We start from the raw sequence: 22205 nt of genomic DNA on the forward strand, positions 1-22205 counted from the left end.
CATCATGTTCCATCTCTCATCTCATCTCTCTCTCTCTGGAGGCCCGGTCGGGGATCCCTGTGTGAGATGAGAGCTATCTGCACGGCTGCAGGTGCCACGCACACACACACACACACACACACACACACACACTCACAGACAGAAAGCCAAGGTGGTTCCTGTCCTTAGGCCGTGGCAGTGAGCAGTGTGCAGGGTGGATGTAATGATGTGTTGGCTGTTTGTGGCGAGCGTTGCCTTGAGTGCTGCTGAAGTGGGTTACACTGATCTCAATCTACATTCTGCCGCTTACGCTTTCACACAGTTCTTAAGGTGATTTACGTCGATAAAGCAGGGCTCTCGCAGGCCCAATTAATCACATCTTCAATATCCAATTTTTCCAAACACGCAAACACACACACACACCCGCGCACCACAGCTGTCGTGGCGGAGACCACCACCACACACACACACACGCAAATGCACTCTCTCCCCGAAGCAGTCTGATAAGGTGGTCTTATCAAAAGAGGAGGGGGGGGTTTGTGTGATAATGGCTTTCACCAAATCCCTCCTCTGTCACAGATTAAAATGCCTGCTTGGAGAGCATTAGCAATCTCTCTTCTCATCTCTCTCCTCTTTTTCTCCTGGCGAGTGCCATTGGATTTCTGGGCCAATCTATTGTCACGGGCCTTCCGCAAATACAAGGAGAAGTCAACCTCAATCTGATAGGCCATTGTCTTATTCCCAGCACCCGCTCATGGTATTGATCACAAGTCTGTCCCTCTCAATTCTCATCACCTCGCTTTGTGTGTGTGCGTGCCTGTGTTTCTCTGCGTATGTGTGCACACACATGTTTCGGTGTGGGTGAGTGAGAGTGTTAATGTATGTGTGTGTGTGTGTGTGTGTGTGTCTATGTGTATGTGTGTGTGTGTGTGTGTGTGTGCGTGTGTGTGTATGTGTATCAAGTCTGGTGTGAGATGCAGTCGGTGGCGTGTTGGATAAAGACCCGTTGTTGGGGTGCAAATACATAAATAAGCGGGCGCTTGCTCCTTCTCTGTAATTACACATCTATCACAGCGGCGCAGGGCGGTGGACCGGCAGCGCGGATCCCCCGGTTAATCCAGTCGCCGCAGGTATCAAGGGATCACAGGGGGGGGGGGCAGGCGACACAAGAAGAAGACACTTGAAACTACTGTAGCACAACACCCTCCCCTCCCCGCCCCTCCTCGGCTCAGCCCGGCCCGGCCACCAACACCCCTCCCTCCTCCTCCTCCTCCTCCTCCTCCTCCACCTCACGCCACGCGCCTCCTCCATGCCTCACAGGTCCGTCTGTCACCCCTCTATAATTATGAGGAGTGAGAGTAATGTGTTGCAGTATGAATAGGATTGTCGGCCTGATTGTGATGTATAGGCTTTCATTACCATGTCCAGCCCTGTGCCCTCCGCCATGCAGGAAATCCTATTTAGGCCCCCTAATTTGGGAGCCTCCCCGACCGTCCCGCCTGATAGCAATCACACACAGTAATTGTGTGGCGAGGCGACTGACAGAGTGGAGGAGGCTGTTGGACGACATGGAGAGCGGGAAAGAAAAGAAGGTGAGGAATTGGGGGGGTGGGGGTTATTGGGGTGGGGAGGGTGCTGACAATGATGTATCCGCATAGTTTGGTACATTATTCAAGTCATCCTATGTGTATGTTTTTTGTTGTGTGTTTATTTCTGGGGGGGGGGGGGGGGGGTTGTCACACTGATGATAATTCAAGGAGGGTGGGGGGGATTGGGGGGGCTATACGATGGATCCTCGGAGATACTTTGGCGGGAGGATAATAGGATTTGTTTGTCATGTTTTGGAAAATGGACAATTCAAATTGTGCCCACCATGTTGCCCACTCTCATTCCACCTCTGGTGCCCTACCTAACTAATTGGAAGGAGAGATCATGCTAACTCGATAATTATGATTTATGAGTCAATCTCTGGTGGATATTGCACATTTCCTCGCTGATTTGAAGACAACACGTAACCAGCCCTCTAGCAATCAATATTTGTACATTTTCCATGTCTAAGTTGTTAACTGGTTTAGTATTTCATTAGTTCCCTTTAAAGAGGACTGGTTCTCCCCACCAACGTGTATGCAGATCTGACACCTCTCGCAGACCTGCAGATAATGAATGTCTAATTGACTCATTTAAACACTGTTTGCCTGCAGGAGAGCCTTTGCATTAAATGTTTGATTGCCCCCGCATTAAACGTCATTAATCCCCTCCACTCTTAATAAGGCCTTTATGAGGCCGGCCCGAAACTTCCCGTCTACCTCTGCGGCGCTCTTTGCATAATTAAGTAGAATATTCAAAAATATGGAAATGAAGAAGCTCTCAGGATTTGACTAATGTTCTTCATACCGCGGGTTTCTAATTATTGTTCAAACGGGCTTCCTCTGCGACCGGGGGTCACAGTTCGTTAGGGCCGGGTCACAACGGGTTAATAACAGTTCACTCCTTTTGTTTAATGGTCCCAGGGTCGGGCTGGCCCTCCTTTATCATAACCGCGCCTTGCATTAAACCAGCTTGCTCTGAGCAAACGGCCAGCCGCTTGCCCCTCATCCCCCGACGGACTCCAGAACGGGGGGGGCCAGAGAGAGTGCGGGGGGGGAGCCACTCGGCGCACATTGAACTTTCCCCAGTCATTACTGTCCACCGATGTGCCAGACTGGCTGAGAGACACAAACTTGTCTTGTGTTTATAGCTTAACTGATCCTCTTATTCCTGCTACTCCCCCCAGTGTCTCCGCTCTGCCCCTAATCTCTCCGCGGGTCTTACTGGCCCAGGGTGACAAATGGAAAAAGGGGGAGCCAGCCAAGCATTGCCCCGGTGGAGGAGCTCAGGCCAGGGTCCCACTAAGCCCCCCGCTCAGCTCCCACCCTGGATCATCTCTGTCATGGACAGCACTAACCCCCCCAGAGAGGCCACACAGACAGGCAACACACACACACACACATGCAAGCAAGTACATGCAGCACACAAACCCACACACAGAGACACACAAGCAAGTACGGGAACATGCGCACACACAAACAATTGCACACAGACACACTCATACACAAACCAATGTACACAGACAAGCACATACACACGGCTGTATGCACACAGAACAGACACAGACACGCCCACACTAAAACACAGACCAGTTGTGAAATGACAGCCTAGTACTCATTCCGTAAAGTCTGCAAATTTTGCATCTTCTAGTAAAAATGCGGCATTTAAACAAAGTCCTTTACTGTGCGATAACACATGAAAAAATTAACAACATTGTATTCGAAAATGAATACAAACCACGGTCATAAACAACAGTGACGTTCCATAACAGGATGTCCTCATATAGACATGGCCAGGCATCATTCCTTATACACCGTATCTCACGCAGACACACACTGACAAGGTTAATGATTCCTCAACGTTAAACCATCCGGGGTACCCAGGTATGTGTGGATAATGTGGCCAAGCACAGGAGTCTCTGGATAACACCCGGCAGCTCTATTTTAGTGTCTGGCGTCCCCCTCAATACGACCATGTGCTAAATGACTAGGAGGTAATGAGTGGCTGTGGGGCTGCACTCAGGCCTGTGACACTGACAGCGCCTGAGAATGTAATGCGCAAGTCTCTCTCTCTCTCCCTCCCCCCTCTCTCTCTCTCTCCCTCCCCCTCTCTCTCTCTCTGCTCCTGCTGTGCGCCCCACTGCCTCCCCGCCACGGGATCAGCTGCAGGCGTTAATGAAACGTCAGTCAGGTAATTGAGGCTCCGGCGGTGGCCGGCCAGCCAGGCGCGGCAGTCAGCTCACCGTTGGGTGATGACACTGGGACACTGGCTGCCACAGCATCACCGCCCCCCCCCCCCCTGCCACCACAACCCCCATACCCAACCCCCATACCCACCCGCCACCACCACCCTATGGTGCTTTTACAGGAAGCGATCCAGTGGGCTGGAAAACATTGCATTTATGCTGACATATCACCCCCCCCCCCCCCCTCACACACAGCCCCCTTCCCCCCCCACAAACTGTTTTTGTGAAAGGTAGGAACTGGAGTGATGAGTTGTGAGGTTCGTGCACAGGGGGAAGTCGAGTAGTGCGTACCCGACCCCATCACTGTTAGCAGAGCCGAGGGGCGAAGCCACCTGGCGTTTCCCCAGACCCCCCCCCCCCCCCCCTCGAAGGCGGCCGCGTTGATAGGGGTCAGAGGGGTTAAAATCAACTTGTTATTGCACCCCAGAGTGGCGTTACCATCGCCCGGCGTCCCCCTGACCTGCCCGGGGACCCCAGTGAATTATGGGTAATGTTTAATTCTGCCGCCGTGACAGCTGTGGATCCGCATGGTAAATTGGATTTTTCTTGGGAAGAATTACAATTGAAAAGACATTTTCTGTACTTGCCCGCCTCAGCTAACTCTCTTGTCAGGTGGCATCGGGGAGCCTCTCTATCTCACACCGACAAATCAAATTAGCCCCCCCTGTGTTTCTGAGGCGTGTTGCTTCCAACAGAAAGGAGTCCGTCCATCTAGCCCGGGTCTAGTCAGCGGCCAATCAGATGTCTCGCCCTGAATGGCTCACACACTCTGGATGCCCGGAGTGTCTCCGTCCCCTCTCTTTTAATATCTCTCCACTTGCTCCCACGCTCATTTACATACACACACGGGGGGACGGTGACTCCAGTCGATGAAGATGTTCTTCAGAGCACCTGTTCCCTGCAGGTATAGCCACCTTTTATCCCCGTTAAATGGGAGTCACGTCCACAATGTTACCGCGTGTGACCAATAAATTAGGCCCCGGAGCTCTTTTACGGTGTATTTTCCCATTTCTTTTACAGTAGCTATATTTGTACGGTAGTTCTCAAATCTAGATAGGCTTTAGATTAGGAAGGTAGTTATGAATCTTGTCGGCATTAACAAAGCCAGCTTTATAAAGCACTTCTTCTGTGTGGTGGTGTTTTTTCCGAATCACAAACAAATCAAAGTGTCTTCGTCTGCTCAAGGTGTCCCAGCAACACTCTTCAAGATCTCCCCAGACTGGACACACTTCCAGAGGCAGGGAAAGTCCAGATTTAGTAGCAGACTCTCCTCTGCACTCCACTCCGCTCAGTCCTGCCGTCTCCAGGGGATGAGGCCTGGACACTCGGGTTAATGCCTAGCTGTAAGCACTGCTCACCGCTTGTGATTGGGTTTGCATTGTAGGCAAAAAAATCCACTGGAAATGACTTCCACTGTCCAGCCCCTTTGGGCATTTGCGATGTCCCCGTCTCAACATTACACGTTTCCTATTCCTATCCCTTTTTTTTTTTTTGGTACTTTTGTGGAGACCGGCATCCCGGTGGGTACAGGAGTTTGATGCTGCACAATGATTACAACTTTTTTCCCTAAAGGTTATGGGGGAGGGGACGACACAGATGATGGAGAAGAGATGAAAGTCAAAGTCAAACACGCACAGACGAGATGAAGAGTGAAAACCCTGAGATGAAGATGACAGTTGGGATAGGAATTGGGGGTTGCGCAAACAAAAAGGCGCCTAGCTCAAAAACAGCCGTAGCTCACTCAGCGGCGGGGTTGAGTTCAAAACCAAACCCTCCCAGCCCGTCTCGCCTAAGAAATTGGTTCCTCGTACATAGATATTCTTCCCCAAAAGTAATCTACGATTGTAGCCGACACAGACGACGCCTCCGGATGTGGGGTTGGAAACACATCAACAACCCAATCAACGTCAGATCAGACGCTCTCTCCCGGAGGTGAGGCCTGTATTTGAGCAGGGCTCTAGCGCGCCCCCCCCTGCCTCGACTCCCCGCTACGACCCGCGCTCCACGCATCATTCCTCTTAAACGCGTTCTCAATCACTAGTGCTCGGTGTCGCCCGCCCGCACGGGCCCGGTGACAGAGACGTATGTCCATGATTAGCCAGGACACAGTTCAATTATGATAAACAGCCATCACACCTCTTAGGACCCGAGATTAAGGCATCGAGGCTTGATAAAGAGATAGACACCACCCACCCACCCACCCACCCCCATCTCTGTGCCACCACAACCAGCCTACAAGAAACTCTATGTGGCGTTCTGCATCATGCTTTTCACATTAGTGCCGCCAAAAAGCTACACCCCCCATGCCCCCCCTGTCCTATCGTCTCCTCTTCCAGGACGGAAGGAGCTTGCTGCCCCAAACGGAGGTGGGGTGGTGGGCGGAGGTGGTGGTGGTTGTGGTGGAGGTCTTTATCATTCACACATGATTGGTGATGCATCCACGCCTACTCATTTTCAATTTAGACCTTTTTATTAATAACCTCCACCTTCTTGAAGCCCATCTTACACGGTACCTGCCATATAACTTGAGGCTGGGACGGAGAGAGAAAGAGGGAGATGTCTTATTTTTGATAAATGGACAAGCCTTGATGAAGAGCAGATTTCAGGGGAGCGCGGTTGAGAGAGAAAGAGAGAGGGAGGAAGGGAGGCCTAACATTAATCCAAGACCGGCCTGGGAAAGATCGACCAAAAAAATGAAAGAACAGAGAGAGGAGGCGGAGTACTGAAAAGAAAGATAGCCCCTTTTGCTGTGTTCCGTCAAGGGAGAAATTACACATTTACGGAGGTTTTTCCAAGCAATGACGGGTTCCATAGATCAAACCGGCTGGATTTACAAGCCAATTTTCAACATGAAATATAGACACCGAGAATCCATTTTCTCCTCGTGTTTACTCCTTCCTCCTCTCAAGCCGATGGCTTATAGAGTGTGTGGATATAGGTTTACTCTGGTAACCGTAGCGATACTTATTAGAGCTGTACAACCAGGAAGTCAGGTGGTGATGGAAATGCTAGCCTACCGCTAGCAGATTGTGTGCGTGTCTCACGGGGGAAATGTCAGGGCACCGTTAACAGAGATGGAGAGGGTTACAACGGGTCTCATACCATAGAGGATGAACAGGTTGGGGGGGGAACAATTTCCAAGGAAGAAAATGTATGAATTCGAGAATGAATATCAAAAAAAACAGTTGGATAATTATCCAACCAGGTACACTGGGCCATTATTTGAATGCTTTAGAAAATAAACCTTTGGTGACAATTGTCAGAACTTGAATTTTTTGCAAGTTGTTCTTGGAAGAGTTCAGTTTGTTCAGGCAATACGTGAAAAAACTGAAGCCCCATCCACGTGCATTACGGCAGTCCTCCACACCATGCTATATAACATTTGCATAGAAATTAATGTCTAAGTAGGCTAAATGACATAATTGACATGCAATTAGCAATATTATGCGAGGGAAGAAACCAAATGAAGTTTCCATGGCGGTGGCAATCTAAGAATGATCACAGCTTAATTATCATATTAATGAAGTCATTAGCTGTCACTTAAAGGGGACGACAGCCAAGGTAGAAATGTCATGAACTCACAATTTCCACAGCAAATATAGTTTCCCCACTAATTGTTTTCCAGTCAAGAGCTCAAGTATGAGTGTGCGGACAACAGAGGAGGGCGGGAAGGACACAGGCACTTTGCTGTGACGTAAATCCATCCAAGATGTAGAAAAAAAACACAAGGTTTATTAAATGTTTGAAAAAGGCTTCTTCAAGGTTGCTTGAGGACACAGGCCTCAAGCGAACTCTGGGCCTCATTTCCTTTACAAAAACAAATGCATCACACAGAAACAAAATGGTCACATCAACAAAGAAAGAGGTGGGGGAAGAGACAGAGAGAGAGAGAGAGAGAGAGAGAGAGAGAGAGACAGAGAGAGAGAGAGAGAGAGAGAGAGAGAGAGAGAGAGGGGGAGAGAGAGAGAGAGAGAGAGAGATGTCAAGATGAGACGCCAGCTTGAAGGTAGCACGGCTTAAACAGAAAAGTCAGCCCGGCCGCCTGTAAACAGCATGGCATGATTACCCTAAAAAGAAAACCCTCTGAACTAAACCGATAGCTTAAGGATCTCCTCGCTCTCCCACACACACACTTCCTGCTTTTCATTTCAATTCATTTCAATTACCCCAGCCGGTTCTCCCACTCCGTCCCCGTGGCCCTATTAGCTTGGCCGGGCAATTTACAGTTGATCTGGGCCTCATCTGAGGGGCCAGAGTGCCGACCGAGGGCCCCACGAGGAGGGGTAATGAAATGGAATGTCACTCAGTTGTAGCCTTTGTCTCCATAGCGTGTGGGTGACACCATGTGTGTGTCCACCCCTGTGCCCCCTTGTGTGTGTGTGTGTGTGTGTGTGTGTGTGTGTGTGTGTGTGTGTGTGTGTGTGTGTGTGTGTGTGTGTGTGTGTGTGTGTTGCTTGTATGGAGCGAGCCCAGTTAGTTAGTTAGTTACTTAGAGGAGTGGATATAGCTGTGTGTCCGCGCAGGAGGCCATGGGGGACATTAAGCCAGTGATGAAAACGGGTGACACGTCATCCCACTCGGTGTGTGTGTGTGTGTGTGTGTGTGGAGGCGCTTTCATCTTCATCATCAAGGTTTCTTCATCTTCTTCACCGAAGAGCAGCTGGAGGCCGACTCTCTCCGTTTGCGCTGTGGAGGCGGAGAGAGGAATGACTCACGGTTCATTTTAACGTCTGCTTGCAAATAAAACAACAACCACACATGTTTCACGTTACGGACTCTAATCCTGAAACCTTGAACCTCTTCTTCACACGTTTTGAACAACCCAGTTCCGAATGACTAATTAATGAATCATGAAACCAAAGACCACCCTTAAAGGGGCCGTCGGCCTCCAGCGAGTGTAGGACCACGCAGGACCACTCAATTTGTGTTGCTTATAGCCAACTGTGTGTGTTCAGTCTGTCGTCTATGTGATTGTCCTACTGATGTCTGACGTGCTATGTTCCTGTTATGTGCTGTATGTGTGCAGAACATACAGCACATAATCAGCTTTATACTGAGTCGGACCCGTTTTAAATTGTAACTTTGTTAACTTTAATACTTTCCCTGTATAATAATTAGGGCTGTAACGATACGCGTATCAAACCGAAAATCGCGATACTCAAAGCCACGAACCTGTCTCGCGGTGTGAGAAGGCAGAAGCGCGATATGCCCTTTCTAACTCTTCAGTCAAATTGTCCGATTGAAATTTGCTAATAATTTGTCTAAATAATAGTCTGCTGACAGCGCCCCCTCCTATCGATGCCGTAAATATGTGACGAGATGCACTCTCTGTGATCACAGCTCTCTGTGATCACAGGATTGCATTTCACCACAGCCGTCGAAGTCCTCATATGCGATATGAACGACATTTATCCAGAGTGGGCCAAGCGCGAAAAGAATTGCCTGTGTGATCCTGTCTCTATTGTTTTGTGTGATTTGACTGGCAGTTTGTCTGCTTAAAGGTCGGAATGAAGCGGCCACCGATTATTGACAGGATGGGTACTTTATTCTACCGGACTCGTTCGCTTCTTCACTAGACACACGCGCTACCGCTCGCTCTCCTCGCTCGTCCACTCACTCGCTGACGTCACTCACACACGCATACGCACACTGCCATTCTCCCGCACACACATATGCTACTCGTAACACTATGCCTCGTTATTGCGACGTTCATGTTTTTCCTCATCTATTGAAAGTTAGGTTATTATATTATGTTGCATTCTATACGGCCTGATTATGTCATTATTTAAGCTACATAGCCTAATAAGAATATTTGAATAAACCAACCAAACAGTTAAAGGGGCCCTATTATGCCTACCAGCAAAAAGCATCCTCCAACTGCAATCTTTGGTTATTTCTTTATTAATTTAGCTATACTTTAATAGTACTCTTTCGGTTCAAATCTGTTCAGTGTTCCAAATTATTTGTTATTAAATGTTACATTAAGCTAATTGGTATATAAGTGTTGTTTAAATAAAATGCTTTTTAAATTTAAAAGAATCGTGGGATGTATCGAACCGTGGGTCAAAAATCGTGATACAAACCGAATCGTGAATTTGTGTATCGTTACAGCCCTAATAATAATAAGAATATATCGATATGTTAAAGGGGCATTACCGAGTTGGGGGTGAGCGGCGCGCCCACCACGTCGATAATCTGCTCCTTGGCCTCCACCTTGATGTCGTCCATGAGGCCGGGCCAGGCCAGGGCATCTCCTCCGGGAGTGCACGGCGTGACGCTGCCGCTGTTGCCCACGTTGGGCTCCGCTGCCTGGGGCGTGGACACCGTCACGACCCCCTGGAAGCCGCCGCCGCCGCCGCCGCCGCCGCCAGCCTTCAGCAGGGCCTCGTAGCGATGCCGCAGCATCTGCTGCTCGTACTCACAGTTGCTGAGCGCCTGCTTCAGCTCGTAGACCAGCACTAGGTCGCTGCGCAGCTCGTTGAACATCTGCACGATCTCCTCCGTGGTCATGGGGTTGAGGTCTGTGGTGCCGGGGGACAGACGGACAGGCAGGACGTTAAGACAGCAGCCCGAGCGCGCGCACACCACTGAGAGTTTACTTCAGGGCCCACAGCGCAGGCTTCACTGCCCCTGCTACTTTTTGTAATAAATGCTTTGAATTAATGAATTAATTATAGTTCCCTTTTTGGCACAACATGGCCGCCAGTGGGGGTTATTTTGCACTCACCCACTCCTTGTTCCGTCAGGATCTGCTCAATGGCTTTAATCTTCTTCTGCCCTACAGAGCTAGGCAGCTTCATCTAGAATAACCAAATCATAACACACACACACACACACACACGTTAGGTTAAGGTGCTATGGATGTTACAATCAACGCCTCCGCGTCGATGCGTTTAATTCAAATGAAATGCTCTTCAGCGGGCCAGATCAAAATGTCTTTATCCACTGGAGTCTGTCTGACTGATTAGCCGCGGGATCACGCTAGTCCTTTAGCTAATGCTAATGCATTTTCCATAGAGACGGCGGCGGCAGCTCATCAGTCTTGGAGATGAATCAAGCTGTCCTGCTAGGCCTTAGCGATGCTAGCCGGCCACTAACGGCATCCATCATCATAGCGCTAATGAGAGATAGCTAGCTTCAGGTCAACCGCTCTCCTTTGCTTACATGATACATCAAAACCGAGCAGTGTGCTATTTGCTAGTGCTATTACTGCTGGTTCTACAAATAAATTAACTCACAAACAAAATGGCACTACATTCAACCGGCTCATCATTCAATGATATAAATATATTTTATTAGTAGAATTGTAAGACGCCAACAACGAGCAAGTTAAGTTTTCTAATCTAAAGTGTGTATCAATAAGATACAGTGTAAAATCTCAGCAGGCGAGTTGGAGTTTCATGTGAACATTCTTGCATTTACAACCGTTCAGGAAGGAAAGGGCGGGCAAGAATAATCCTGGACACAATACTACCATGCCAACGGTCACCACTCTTCCCAGATGTGCTAGTTCTCATGAATAACAGCCAGTTATGCTTACCCTCTGGCTGCGGAGTGTGACACCTGCAGACTTGAAGTCTGGGAATTTGATGCCTGCTGTCTCTGGAACGGCCTGCGTGAAGGGATGAATACGATTGCAATGATCAATGAGTTGCTTACAAACACGGTGCTTACATCGGCACTGTTTACACACGATAAATGTACGATGATGTATGAGCATTTGACTTTACGACACTTGCGTGGGAGATTCTGTCTAGACAAGAACCTATCTCTGGTCAATCTAGATTGAATGTGGTAACACTCCTCAATGGGTGTTGATGCCGTTACCGTCTGTTTAGAACATCGCATTTTGCGTCGCAATCTCACAACTGCTTTCAACGCACACTTGAAGAGTGGATCAAAACCATCAAGTAAACCATGGAGGCCATGGACACTGCATGGTTCACATTCAGAGTTGGTGGAGCAACCATATTACGTACAAAAATCTATTGAATGACTCGGATCAGCATTCAAAGTTGGGTTTCTACTTTTGAACCAGGAATATCTGATATTGTCTATCAACTTCTCGAAGCATCAATGTAGCTAAAGGACTTTGTTATGGCCATTCTGTTTCCCTGAATTGTTGTTTCAACATTTGGCATTTATTCATTTTAGGATGTAGGAAATATCCGTGCAAGGCATTCAAGACAGTAAAAATGTTTCACATCACATAAAATGTTTTTGCCCCAAAAAAAGAGTTGGACATAGACACCTTATTTATAATATAGATATGATATGAAAGATATGAAAGATATGAAAAAAGCTTATGATCCCACTTATGATAGTGACCCCTAATAGTGGAACAGGGGCGTCGTGTTGTGATGTGTGTGGAACAAACCGGCTTCTCTGTTTCTCTTTTCTGGGGGAGCTTCTTCTTAGAAACCCGCTTCTCCGCACGCCTCAACTCTGTGTTGGTGTCTGCGGCCTTGATGAGTTTCTGCAGATCCTGGGCCTTCTTTTCCCGCTCTTTCTTTCTGCCCTCGATCTTCCGTAGCTCTGTGGTCAGATACTCCTCTTCCGCCACCTGCAGGTCGAATAGGAGAAGTGCAATGTGAAAATCGCGTACAAGGCAATATAAGGTCATCATGACTGGGTGTAACTCGACAGCAGTAGTAGAAAAAATTATTAATCAGACACAGAATTAATGGTTGAATAGAATAATAGACTTGGATTCCAAAAATGTATCCGACAATTCATCGGATGGGGCTATCCAAACGATGATTGACTTTGAGGGTACAGCCCTTTCACTGACCTGCTCAGGTGTGCGGTTGAACAGCTTATCCAGCTGTTCTTTCCTGCGCCTCTCGTGGCCAGCGTCAAATATGTAGATCTTTGGCTCCGCCCCCGATGCTGCGCGCACCTTCATCAGCTTGCCGCAAATGCAATAGTATCGCTCTTTCAGGTCTTCCACTGAGCGCTTCTGCAGGAGATAGGGAGACATGTCAGGAGAAATGAGTTATTGGAAGATCCTGACGATCCCTCTGTGGTGGCAGCCTGGCTCTGCCCGCCTACGTACTTCCGCTCAATTTTCATTTCCCTTCAGTACTACGTCTGGATTTGCGGTATATTCGCAGGTTTTCTGCAGCCCATGTTTTGGCTGTCCAATCAGCAAACAGAGGGAGCGGCTGAGAACAATGACGTTGAGGTCGTGTGCTAGTTTGAGTTGGAGTCAAACGTTAGCGATTGGTCATGGCAGACCCAGAGTGGCACTGGGCAGTCCGACAGACTACCGCCTTCAAGTGAGTTAACGTTTGCCAATGGAGAGTGGCCAGACTCTGTGCAAATGAAATGAAGCACCAGAGTCTGGTAGGACCAGACCAGGGTGGCGGCTAAGCCCGTGGTTCATGTGCGTGGGCGTATAGGTATTCACCCTGTACTGCTGGTGGTCGTAGCGGTCGTGGACCACCACGAAGCGCAGGTCGAAGCGCTTGCACAGGTCAAAGAGGTGGTCCGTCTCCGCTTTGGTCCAGCCGTCGTCATGGAGATACAACTGATACTCCTGCTCCGAGTACACCGGCACCTGCACCGTCTAGAGCAGGGAACACAGGGAGGGGAGATGGTGAACATCTATAGGGCGATATCTGTTTATGCATGTTAAAAAACAGGCGTCAGGATAAATATATTGTATTGATGCTGCTATTTTGTTTCTTGAAAATATTCATGGTTATGACAGAAAATGCTGCAAGCCCATTTTTTATCCGCATGCAGGTCTGGTTGCATGAAGTTCAGTGTAATTGTACGTTTTGAAATGTTTTCCTTGCGGATTTATCTCTTGCTGCTGCATCTTTAAATCTGCAATTATGATAAAGTTACAAGCCATAAAAAAAAAGAAATCGCCTGTTCCTTACCTTGTTGAAGCGTGCAAAAGGATAGTCTTTGCCCTCCTCGGCTGTGCGTCTCCAGTGATGGAATATGGCTCCATCTTTGCGGGCAGGATTGGTGAAGGGCATCCACTTCCAGGGACGCACCTTTTTACAGCCCAACTTGGCCTTGACGGTCCTGTAGCCCTGAGTTGTATCGCTAGGCAACAGAGGCGGCGCATCTCTAGACAGACACAAAAATGACAATAAGGAAGAATAACTGACTGATCATAACTAGAAGTAACGGGACCGACGGGGATGGCTGGAGGAATAGGAAAAAAACATGGAGATCCCAAAAAGAAAGTCCTACTTTTTATCTGAGTAGAGCAGCGCATAGACCTCCCGGTGCATTCCCTCTGGTCTCTTGAAGGTCAGCGCTTCTGTTGTCTTCTTGGCTTTTTTCTGTGGGTAATGATTATTTGATGAGCTTTTGCCACATCATTTATATAATAGTCTATACCATGGTAAGGACTCGAGCCTGACTTAAAATGTATGGGCGGGGGGGGATATAACCTTACTCACTCATAACTGACTACCCTCTTACCACAATACTAATTACACAGCCATTACACTTGACCAATTAGGGATAGATGATTCGGATTGTACACCCCTAAACGGGCGAGTTTTCTATTATAATTCCATTATGATCTTTACTGTTACTCTTATTTTATTTTGGTGATTAGAGAACAAACGTAACGAGCCAACTACAACGTACACTGACTGAAGATCTTACCTTTTCCGAGTTGATGAAATCCTTCTTACTGATGGGAGCATCATTGTCCCCTCCTGTCAATTCCAGAATGTCCCTCACGTCAGCTCCAGTAGCCATGACTATAACTTATGTTGTCAACGCCACCTGTCAACAGTTATACAAACGTCCAAATGGTTTTCAACAAGGTCTAGTCAACATGGTATACCGGTGTTTATAACAGGTGAGCATCCGTAGCGAAGGATACAGCGGTCTATAACGTGGGTCGTAGCGGCGTAACGACACATAAAAACAGCGTTTTTAAGTCAAAGCGAACCATGGGGTTATCTGTTATTCCGTTTACTTTTCGAAATGTCTATTTGTACAAAAAGCTGTGTTTTTCATTGAAAATAGAGGACCATACCTAGCTTTCGGGTAAGTAGTCATGTAGCAATGTATTCCTAGCCAGCTTAAACTTCCGGCGCCGGTCCTTTCGCATCATGGTATATAGCTTGTCGCCGTCGTGAGGTCTGGCGGTGAACTGCAGTACAGAAGAGCAGCATCACCAGAGATGGAGTTCTGTTTCTCTTTGATAGTGGTCTGTGCTGAAGGTTTAGTTTGGTCTAACAACAATTTTTTTTTTATTGTTTCCTGCTTTGTTAAATCACTACATTAATAAAACAAACAAAAAACATTAAAAAGATGCAAAATTAAACGTTTTAATAAACCAAAATGGAGTGTTATTTACCAAGCACCTCACACCTGCGAAATACAAGTTTTTCAGCTTCTGTTTTGCTTTTCTGAACCTGTCAGCTTTATGACTTATAGCCCCAGCTTCTTCCTCATGAGATCAGTCCACTCTCTGACAATCCGAAGGGACAGGCCGACATGAAGGCCTAACAGCAACTTATACATAAAGAAACAGGTATGTGAAAAAATAAAATAATGATCAAGTTATGGGACATCAAGTGTCATTGTAGCAGCCACGTGTTATGTTACTGTGATAAAGCAAGGGCTTCATGCACAAACCAAAACTGACATGAGACCCTTAGTTCACTATAGATATTTAACCAATAGGAATAGCCTGCATTCAAGATGTGCATGTTTTTTTTGTGGAGAATGAAGCCACTTATTTATTTTTCTAGTTTAACTAGTCCTATTTGTGCTGCCGATAGCTATCTTATTTTCCTATCTTGGACGAAGGCCTAGTTCCAATTTAATGTAATATAGGGGCAGGGATTAAGACACTCCATACCTGTACCATTATTTTTGTTCAGAAATTTAAAAACACATTGAGCATTAATTTTAATTTTTATTATTTAAATGTCTATTCTTATTGTTATTACATTGGTGAAGCATTTATATATACAGCAGGGGTCAGCAACCTTTTCAACATGCAGTGCCAGTTTGACATTTTCTCGTTAATGAGTGTGCCTTAAGCAACAATATATTAAAAATTTAGCTGAATTATGACACAGCGACCAAAAACATTCCCAGAAGACCTGGAATTGTACTATTTCCATATAGCCTAGTCCACAATCATGCATTAACATTTCAATGTTTTTTTCGTTGTTATATTTGTAACATGGGCTTACAAATTATAATTACATATGTCCCATCTTAAAACCCCATTTTCACATATTTGCACTGTGAGAAATGTAAAAAAACGAGAATATATGAGAATGTTGGAACCATCCACATCAATATCTTTAAGACATGTACAGCTTTGCAAAACCATGTGAAGGCGATGCATACAGGCCACTTGCAACAATATTTTAAATATTGTCTTCTCTTTTACTCACAACATAGGTTTAAAAACTATTAATTGATCCCATTTCAGAACACTGGGAGGAAATGCCCAAAACAGAATAAAGGGCAAAAGAAAATCAGTTGAGTAATTTTTACTCCTTATTCAAATTGAATGTTTACCGCGTTAAATTCCTCATTCCTCTTCAACCTCAGTGTAGTTCAACCCTGTGCGGTACTTAGGACGGATCACCATAGTGTAGGAGTATTCATCCGAGCGGCATGGGTAGACCTGGCCTGAACCGTGGTTTGGTTGGATCGTGGTGTCCTCCTGAGGATGTTTGAAGTCCTGAATGTGGGAGACATAACGGCCATCGCAGCGGATAACTATTTTGTTCTTGTAAACAATCGCGTTTTTATACAACTCAGGCAGAGCGCTGTTTCCGTTCTCCAATGACAGCTTTGCGGAAGGGCAGACCCTAGTGCTGCTGTAGGAACATTCGTCACTTTTAACAAACAACCTTGTGTACCATCCAATATCCCCGAAGAGCGCAAAGTAGGCACTGTTGTGTACCGGTGTGCGGAATGTGAAGGCAAGTTCGCCATGGTTTAACCCCTTGGGATATAGTGACGTTTTTTTGAAAACTGACACCTCTTCCGATGTGAAGGTGTAACTCCACGGTTTGCCGGTGTAGATCCTAGGAGTGTAGGACTTCCAATTGCTCATGAGCTCGCCAAACAGATTACCAATGGTCAAGGCGTTGAACTGAAAACCCTCTAACTTCCCTGCCTGATAACGTGAATCTTTGAGCCGGTTCAAATCCTCAGCAGAGACCATGGGGAACCGTATGAGCTTCAACAGGTCAAACTGATCCCCCGACCCCAATGCTTTGCCTTGGGCATCCTCCCACTTCTCCAAAGCCTGGATGACAAAGTACTCACTGGGCACCGTGAGGTCTGTGCGAGAAAGGAGACCCTTGATAGCGTGGACAGACAGACCGGTCCACGCCGGGGACGCGACCAGCGCCTCACAGTTCCAGGCCATGTAGCGAAGGCAGGACTGTTGCAGAGCTCCATCGTCCATGCTGACTGCGTAATCAAACAATGATGACTGAGCTTGGAAGGTTGCATCTTCTGGGAGCAGCAGGATCAACAGTTTTCCCACCTCTTCCTGAAGCGCCTTTAAGCCCCACTCAGAAGCCAGCTTGTGAAGGCAGTGGGAAGAGGTCATGGTGATGTTCATCCGTCCGGTGTACAGATACCTGAAAGGTTCAATCAACCACTTCATTCTCAACCAGGTCACACAGAAACACCTAGAGAGGGTGTCAAATTCATACAACGGTGTTTTTACCTGACAAAGTACGCGACATGTGGTTGGCACTTGGAGCTGACCTCAATGCTGAGGTTGGCCTCGGAGGACCAGCTGGGCACTAGAGAGAGAATGAGTTTGTGTGCACAGATGGTCTCCACAGTGCTGTTTTCAACCACCACAGACAAGATCAGATCACAGTCACGGCCACTTTCAAACAGCTCTCCCAGGAATCCAGAAATCGTCGTGCTGTGCTCCACGAATAATTCCACAGGTTTCTTTGTAGAGTCTGTAAGATTTTTTTTGAAATGTCGGTTATTTGAGTCTTTGTGCATGAATATTCAGCAAAGAATATAAGATCTATTCTCCCTTTCTGATTTGTAGCTTTTGTATGGGGAGGTTGTAGTTGACCCTTTACACACACACACACACACACACACACACACACACACACACACACACACACACACACACATACACACACACACACACACACACACACACACACACACACACACACACACACACACACACACACACACACACACACACACACACACACACACATCTTACCACTGGCACAGACAACCCCTGCGTCTTCCGCGTGTTTGCAGTCTGATATTCCTAAACCGGAGGATTCACACTTGGTGAGGTCTGTCTCCGTCCCCAAACAATTCAATTCATCCAAATAGATCGGACCTTGCCCTAGGCCATAACAAAAAAACATCAGAATTAACACACAAACTTGCATGGTTAATTAGGTTAGACCTATATACCGTATATATATACATATATGTAAACAATATATTTCAACATACCTGATCAATTATTAGATGATATATATCATCGTCCAATAATTGATCATAAATGTTGAAATATAATATTTTATCTAAATTACATAAAATTATAATATTGTTAATATGTTATGAACCCCTTTACGTGAATAACACAGAGAAACAACAAATACACCAACAACAACAAAGCAACAAACAGGATACACCAACACATACTGTACATACCTGGCCCATACCGTCCTCCGTCAACAGCTTCTCTGGCACTGGGGAAGTTCAGGTGGCGACACACCACTATGGCTTCCTTTATGTCCCAGCCGTCGTCACACACGGTACCCCACACTCCTGCGATATAGACCTCCACCCGGCCCTCGTGAGAGCGCTTGCCTCCAGCCAGCCTCATGTCACCGGTTTGTAACCCTGCTGTGGTGATTTATGGTGACTATTTAGTCTTTCAGCAGATGCTTTAATCCAAACTGATTTACAGTGAGAATACATGACATTAATGAACAGGTAGGGGCTAGGCATCTTTTTCAAGAGTGCTGGATCCATGGTCCAGGACTATGGGCCATGGATGTAGGCCATAGGCCCCGAAACATCCATTTTTGTGTTATTCATGCTCACTTTCATGAAAAATGACAGAGAAACTCTATGGTGAGTCCTACTTGACGTCTATCTGAAACCTCATGTTCTGTCTTTGTGCCGCAGCACTATTCCTTTATGCCTCTAAGTCCTTTGTTTTCTCTCATGTAATAGGTTTGATTAAGTTGGGGGTATACCTACCTCTTACCCCCCAACTTGGCATCTTTTAAGAGTAGCCTACAGTGATAAATGTTTTGGGGTACAACTAATCTGGTTGATACATTTAATTTCACTAGGCATCTCAAAGACATGTCCTTGACAAACACACAATTAAAAGAAAGGTAAATGAGAGTAAAGATCTATTCGTTATAAGTATTGGTAATTTATTGGCCAGGTTGATGTTGATTTAAAGAAAGTAGAGGGCAAACCGTCCACAACTCCTGTTGTGTTAACCTGGCAGAATAAACACTGCTCCACCTGTACAATCTCTCAATATGCATCAGAAATTTTATATTTAATTTATTTATGTTGCTATATTGTAAACTTCAACAGATACTTAAGCAGATTATTCAATAAAAAATGTTAAGAATCCAATGAGTTATGTGTAACCATAAATCAAGCCTAACAATTGTTAATCTGGTCTAATTTACTGATCGAGCCCACACTGCATGTATCTTGAATCAATCATCTATGTACCAGCTATAAAAACTAGTCACAGCATAGCAAAGCAGCATATTAGTCTCAAAATCAGGAACACAAATTACCACACACACAAAGTTATACCTTTGCACAAACAGATTTAAACCAGTGTTTGTGATGCACCTATCATTTGCCTATGTCGACTGACCCTTTACCTCATCATACAATGCAAAAGCCAACATGCTGTTTTCTGTTAGCTAGCGCTCACCCACCACAATGAGACAGGTTGACTAGGAGAAGGACACAGGCAAGGAAGAGAAGTCCTCTCGACATCTCTCTGAAGGACAATACAACTGAAAATACAACGGCAGATTTTTACTGTTCGTTAAAGGTTTAGTGTCGAATTTTGCAGCATCTCGCGGGGAGGTTGTAGATTGCAACCAACTGATCCTATCGCTATCACAGCCGATCCCTGATCTTATTGAACAAAAACAAAAACACAACAATTCTTATTTTTATGGGATTGTACACTAATTAAAACCTACTTTAATATTATATAATATAATATGAATATTATATTCCATTTCTGCCAAGTCCGTTGTGCAGGATGCTACTAGATTCTACACACTCCACCTTTAAAACAAGTAGCACTACCAGAAGACAGATAGGCGTTTGAAAATATCCCAGAGTTCATTATTATGCCTACATTTGACGGTCAATGAGTTCATGTTGTTCCTTCAACAGAACTCAGGGGTTGACACTAACGGTTGCCCGCTTGCCCGGGGCAAGTAAAAAAAATGTTTGGGCAAGTTGAGATTTATTCTGGTTGCCCGAACGGACAAGTGGATTTTGGGTGGATGTTAATATAAAAGCTATTATTCAAATGTTTTTAGAAACTGCAGAACAACCTTTTGTTCCTCAAAACCACACAAAATAGAAGTATTTGCAATTGATCAGCGCGCTGTCTTCTCTTCTCTCGGAAAGCGAGTTAACAGACACGCATCGCTTCGGTGCGAATATAGCCCCGCCTTCTGTCTCGCAGTGCGGTCTCTGGCAGTGCTACAGGTTAGCCAACACAGCTAGCATCTCAAGTGCAGCACCTCCGCGAACGGTTTAGGTAGAAGTTAAATGGAGTAGTGATGGAGGAGTGCGGTTACTTTGGAAGTACTTTGGATTGAGGCAAATTATCAAGGAAGTCGAGAACACGGATTTGGGTTTCATAACTGTGCACATGCACAGAGCAATAGCGATCTTTTTCACGAAATTGGACCCTCACAAACTACTGTATACATGAAAGCTGAGCCTCCACTTATTCCAACAGTCCAAACCATATCATTCTGTGACTAAAACTCGCAAATAACAACTTAAGAAGAAACGTCCCCTTTTCTTGTAATAACCAAAAATGAAGTATTACTTTTGTGATTTTTGTCCACAAAGTTGATTCTGATCGAATAAAACCACCATAAACAGATTATCCAGTATGGGCCAAATTTTGCAACTTAACATGGTGTTTTCAATCAATGAATAAGAGAAGGTTTCTTAGGAAATAGGTAAATTGCCTTCAATCAGAAAACATATTCTTCAGCGCAATCTAGTGGCCATATATTTATTTGCGAGTGTTTGGCTTGGTGCATTCGATTGCCCTGAACTTTAAATAGAGGTGCCAAGTGTCTAAATTGTAAGATATCTACCTTTATTTGTGTCTCATAGTAAGACAGCGCTCCCAACTGATAACGACCAACTGATACTGATAATTATTTCAGGTGGAAATGTTATCTTCCACTTATGCCGTGTCCCATGGCTTTATTCACTTTAACCAAGTATTATCCCCATTGAATATTTCACTTGCACAACAATCTTTCTTTTGGCCCAAAGATGACATTATCGCCCTTGCAGTTATGGAGATATAATCTATTCTACTATATAATCTACTTTGGGTATGTTCTTTCCTGAAAAAAACTTTTCCCCTGATATCAAAAATGGTATAGAATATCGATATTTTTCCAGGAATAGTGATGAAGTTAGAAAATCCAGTATCGTGACTGACAACCCTACTAGAAACGCAATTGTGATTATTCAGTTAGAGCTACAAGAAACTTGAAAGTTAAAAAGACATATCTTTGCTACTACCTCTGACATTTAGTTATGTACATTTGCATAAAATCATGCAGGTCTACATATAACTTGGCGATAGCTTTAATAGGTTGGAACGGTGGACTGAAATCACTTCATGGCACGATGTGACCGCTCGATAAATAAGTAAACAAAGAGTAGTTTGTTATTTTTTAAACACAACATGTGTGGAAGCTAACATGATTTTTCTGAGCCCCCCCAAAACCAGGCTGGGTGCCTGGCAAAAAGAGGCCCGTTCACGATTCAGATTATAATTTGGGCAAGTGAACATTACATTCGGGCAAGTTGAACCTGACCTGTACTTGCCCGATGGGCAAGTGCTTTTGAAACCTTAGTGTCAACCCCTGGAACTACAGGCTACGTATACATCGGAATATATTGAACTCTTCACTAGTCAACAGAGGGAGATAATTCTAACTCACCAAGTGCAAAACACAGAGATGTTCTTCACAAGTGCAGTGGAGATAGAATTGTTGCAGCTGTAGTCTTTGTTTCCCCAGAAATAGAAAGTCCACAGTTCAGAAGTGTTGGACTCCCAATGTGTCTCTTACACACATGCGCGCACACACACTTTGAGAGTCTGTTGTTGACATCTGTAGGCCTAACA

General features: G+C 45.7%; 2 protein-coding genes across 5 annotated transcripts; both read right to left on the bottom strand.

The window, feature by feature from the left end:
* Positions 1 to 7521: 7521 nt before the first annotated feature.
* Positions 7522 to 14938, bottom strand: dmap1 (DNA methyltransferase 1 associated protein 1). The gene is made up of 11 exons (XM_030372411.1): positions 14823 to 14938; positions 14444 to 14566; positions 14021 to 14112; positions 13699 to 13894; positions 13221 to 13379; positions 12603 to 12770; positions 12189 to 12374; positions 11352 to 11423; positions 10539 to 10611; positions 9968 to 10332; positions 7522 to 8497 (listed from the first exon to the last, which is right to left on the bottom strand). The coding sequence occupies exons 2-11, from the start codon at positions 14537 to 14539 to the stop codon at positions 8438 to 8440; spliced, it is 1467 nt and encodes a 488-aa protein (XP_030228271.1). The 5' UTR covers positions 14540 to 14566; positions 14823 to 14938; the 3' UTR covers positions 7522 to 8437.
* Positions 14939 to 16122: 1184 nt separating this feature from the next.
* On the bottom strand, positions 16123 to 22165 carry LOC115555517 (galectin-3-binding protein A-like). 4 transcript variants are annotated; one of them, XM_030372416.1, is made up of 7 exons: positions 22021 to 22161; positions 19738 to 19818; positions 18473 to 18667; positions 18027 to 18158; positions 17496 to 17742; positions 17087 to 17406; positions 16355 to 16493 (listed from the first exon to the last, which is right to left on the bottom strand). In XM_030372416.1, the coding sequence occupies exons 2-7, from the start codon at positions 19796 to 19798 to the stop codon at positions 16414 to 16416; spliced, it is 1035 nt and encodes a 344-aa protein (XP_030228276.1). In that variant the 5' UTR covers positions 19799 to 19818; positions 22021 to 22161; the 3' UTR covers positions 16355 to 16413. The 4 variants fall into 4 exon arrangements, with proteins under 4 accessions (XP_030228274.1, XP_030228273.1, XP_030228275.1 ...); XM_030372414.1 differs by having other exon boundaries at positions 16123 to 17406; positions 18473 to 18664; XM_030372413.1 differs by having other exon boundaries at positions 16123 to 17406.
* Positions 22166 to 22205: the final 40 nt, after the last annotated feature.

The sequence above is a fragment of the Gadus morhua genome, chromosome 12, assembly GCF_902167405.1.
Source record: "Gadus morhua chromosome 12, gadMor3.0, whole genome shotgun sequence".
Taxonomy (NCBI): Eukaryota; Metazoa; Chordata; class Actinopteri; order Gadiformes; family Gadidae; genus Gadus; species Gadus morhua.

Excerpts from the sequence above, each read along its gene's own strand:
- dmap1 (XM_030372411.1), bottom strand. The coding sequence starts at position 14,539 with ATGGCTACTGGAGCTGACGTGAGGGACATTCTGGAATTGACAGGAGGG. Across the intron at positions 14,113-14,443 it reads ATTTCATCAACTCGGAAAAG|AAAAAAGCCAAGAAGACAAC; the intron begins GTAAGATCTTCA and ends CATTACCCACAG. Across the intron at positions 10,333-10,538 it reads CCTGACGGAACAAGGAGTGG|ACCTCAACCCCATGACCACG; the intron begins GTGAGTGCAAAA and ends CCGGCACCACAG.
- LOC115555517 (XM_030372413.1), bottom strand. The coding sequence starts at position 19,798 with ATGTCGAGAGGACTTCTCTTCCTTGCCTGTGTCCTTCTCCTAGTCAAC. Across the intron at positions 18,668-19,737 it reads AGTCAACCTGTCTCATTGTG|CAGGGTTACAAACCGGTGAC; the intron begins GTGGGTGAGCGC and ends AAATCACCACAG. Across the intron at positions 18,159-18,472 it reads CGGAGGACGGTATGGGCCAG|GGCAAGGTCCGATCTATTTG; the intron begins GTATGTACAGTA and ends GTTATGGCCTAG.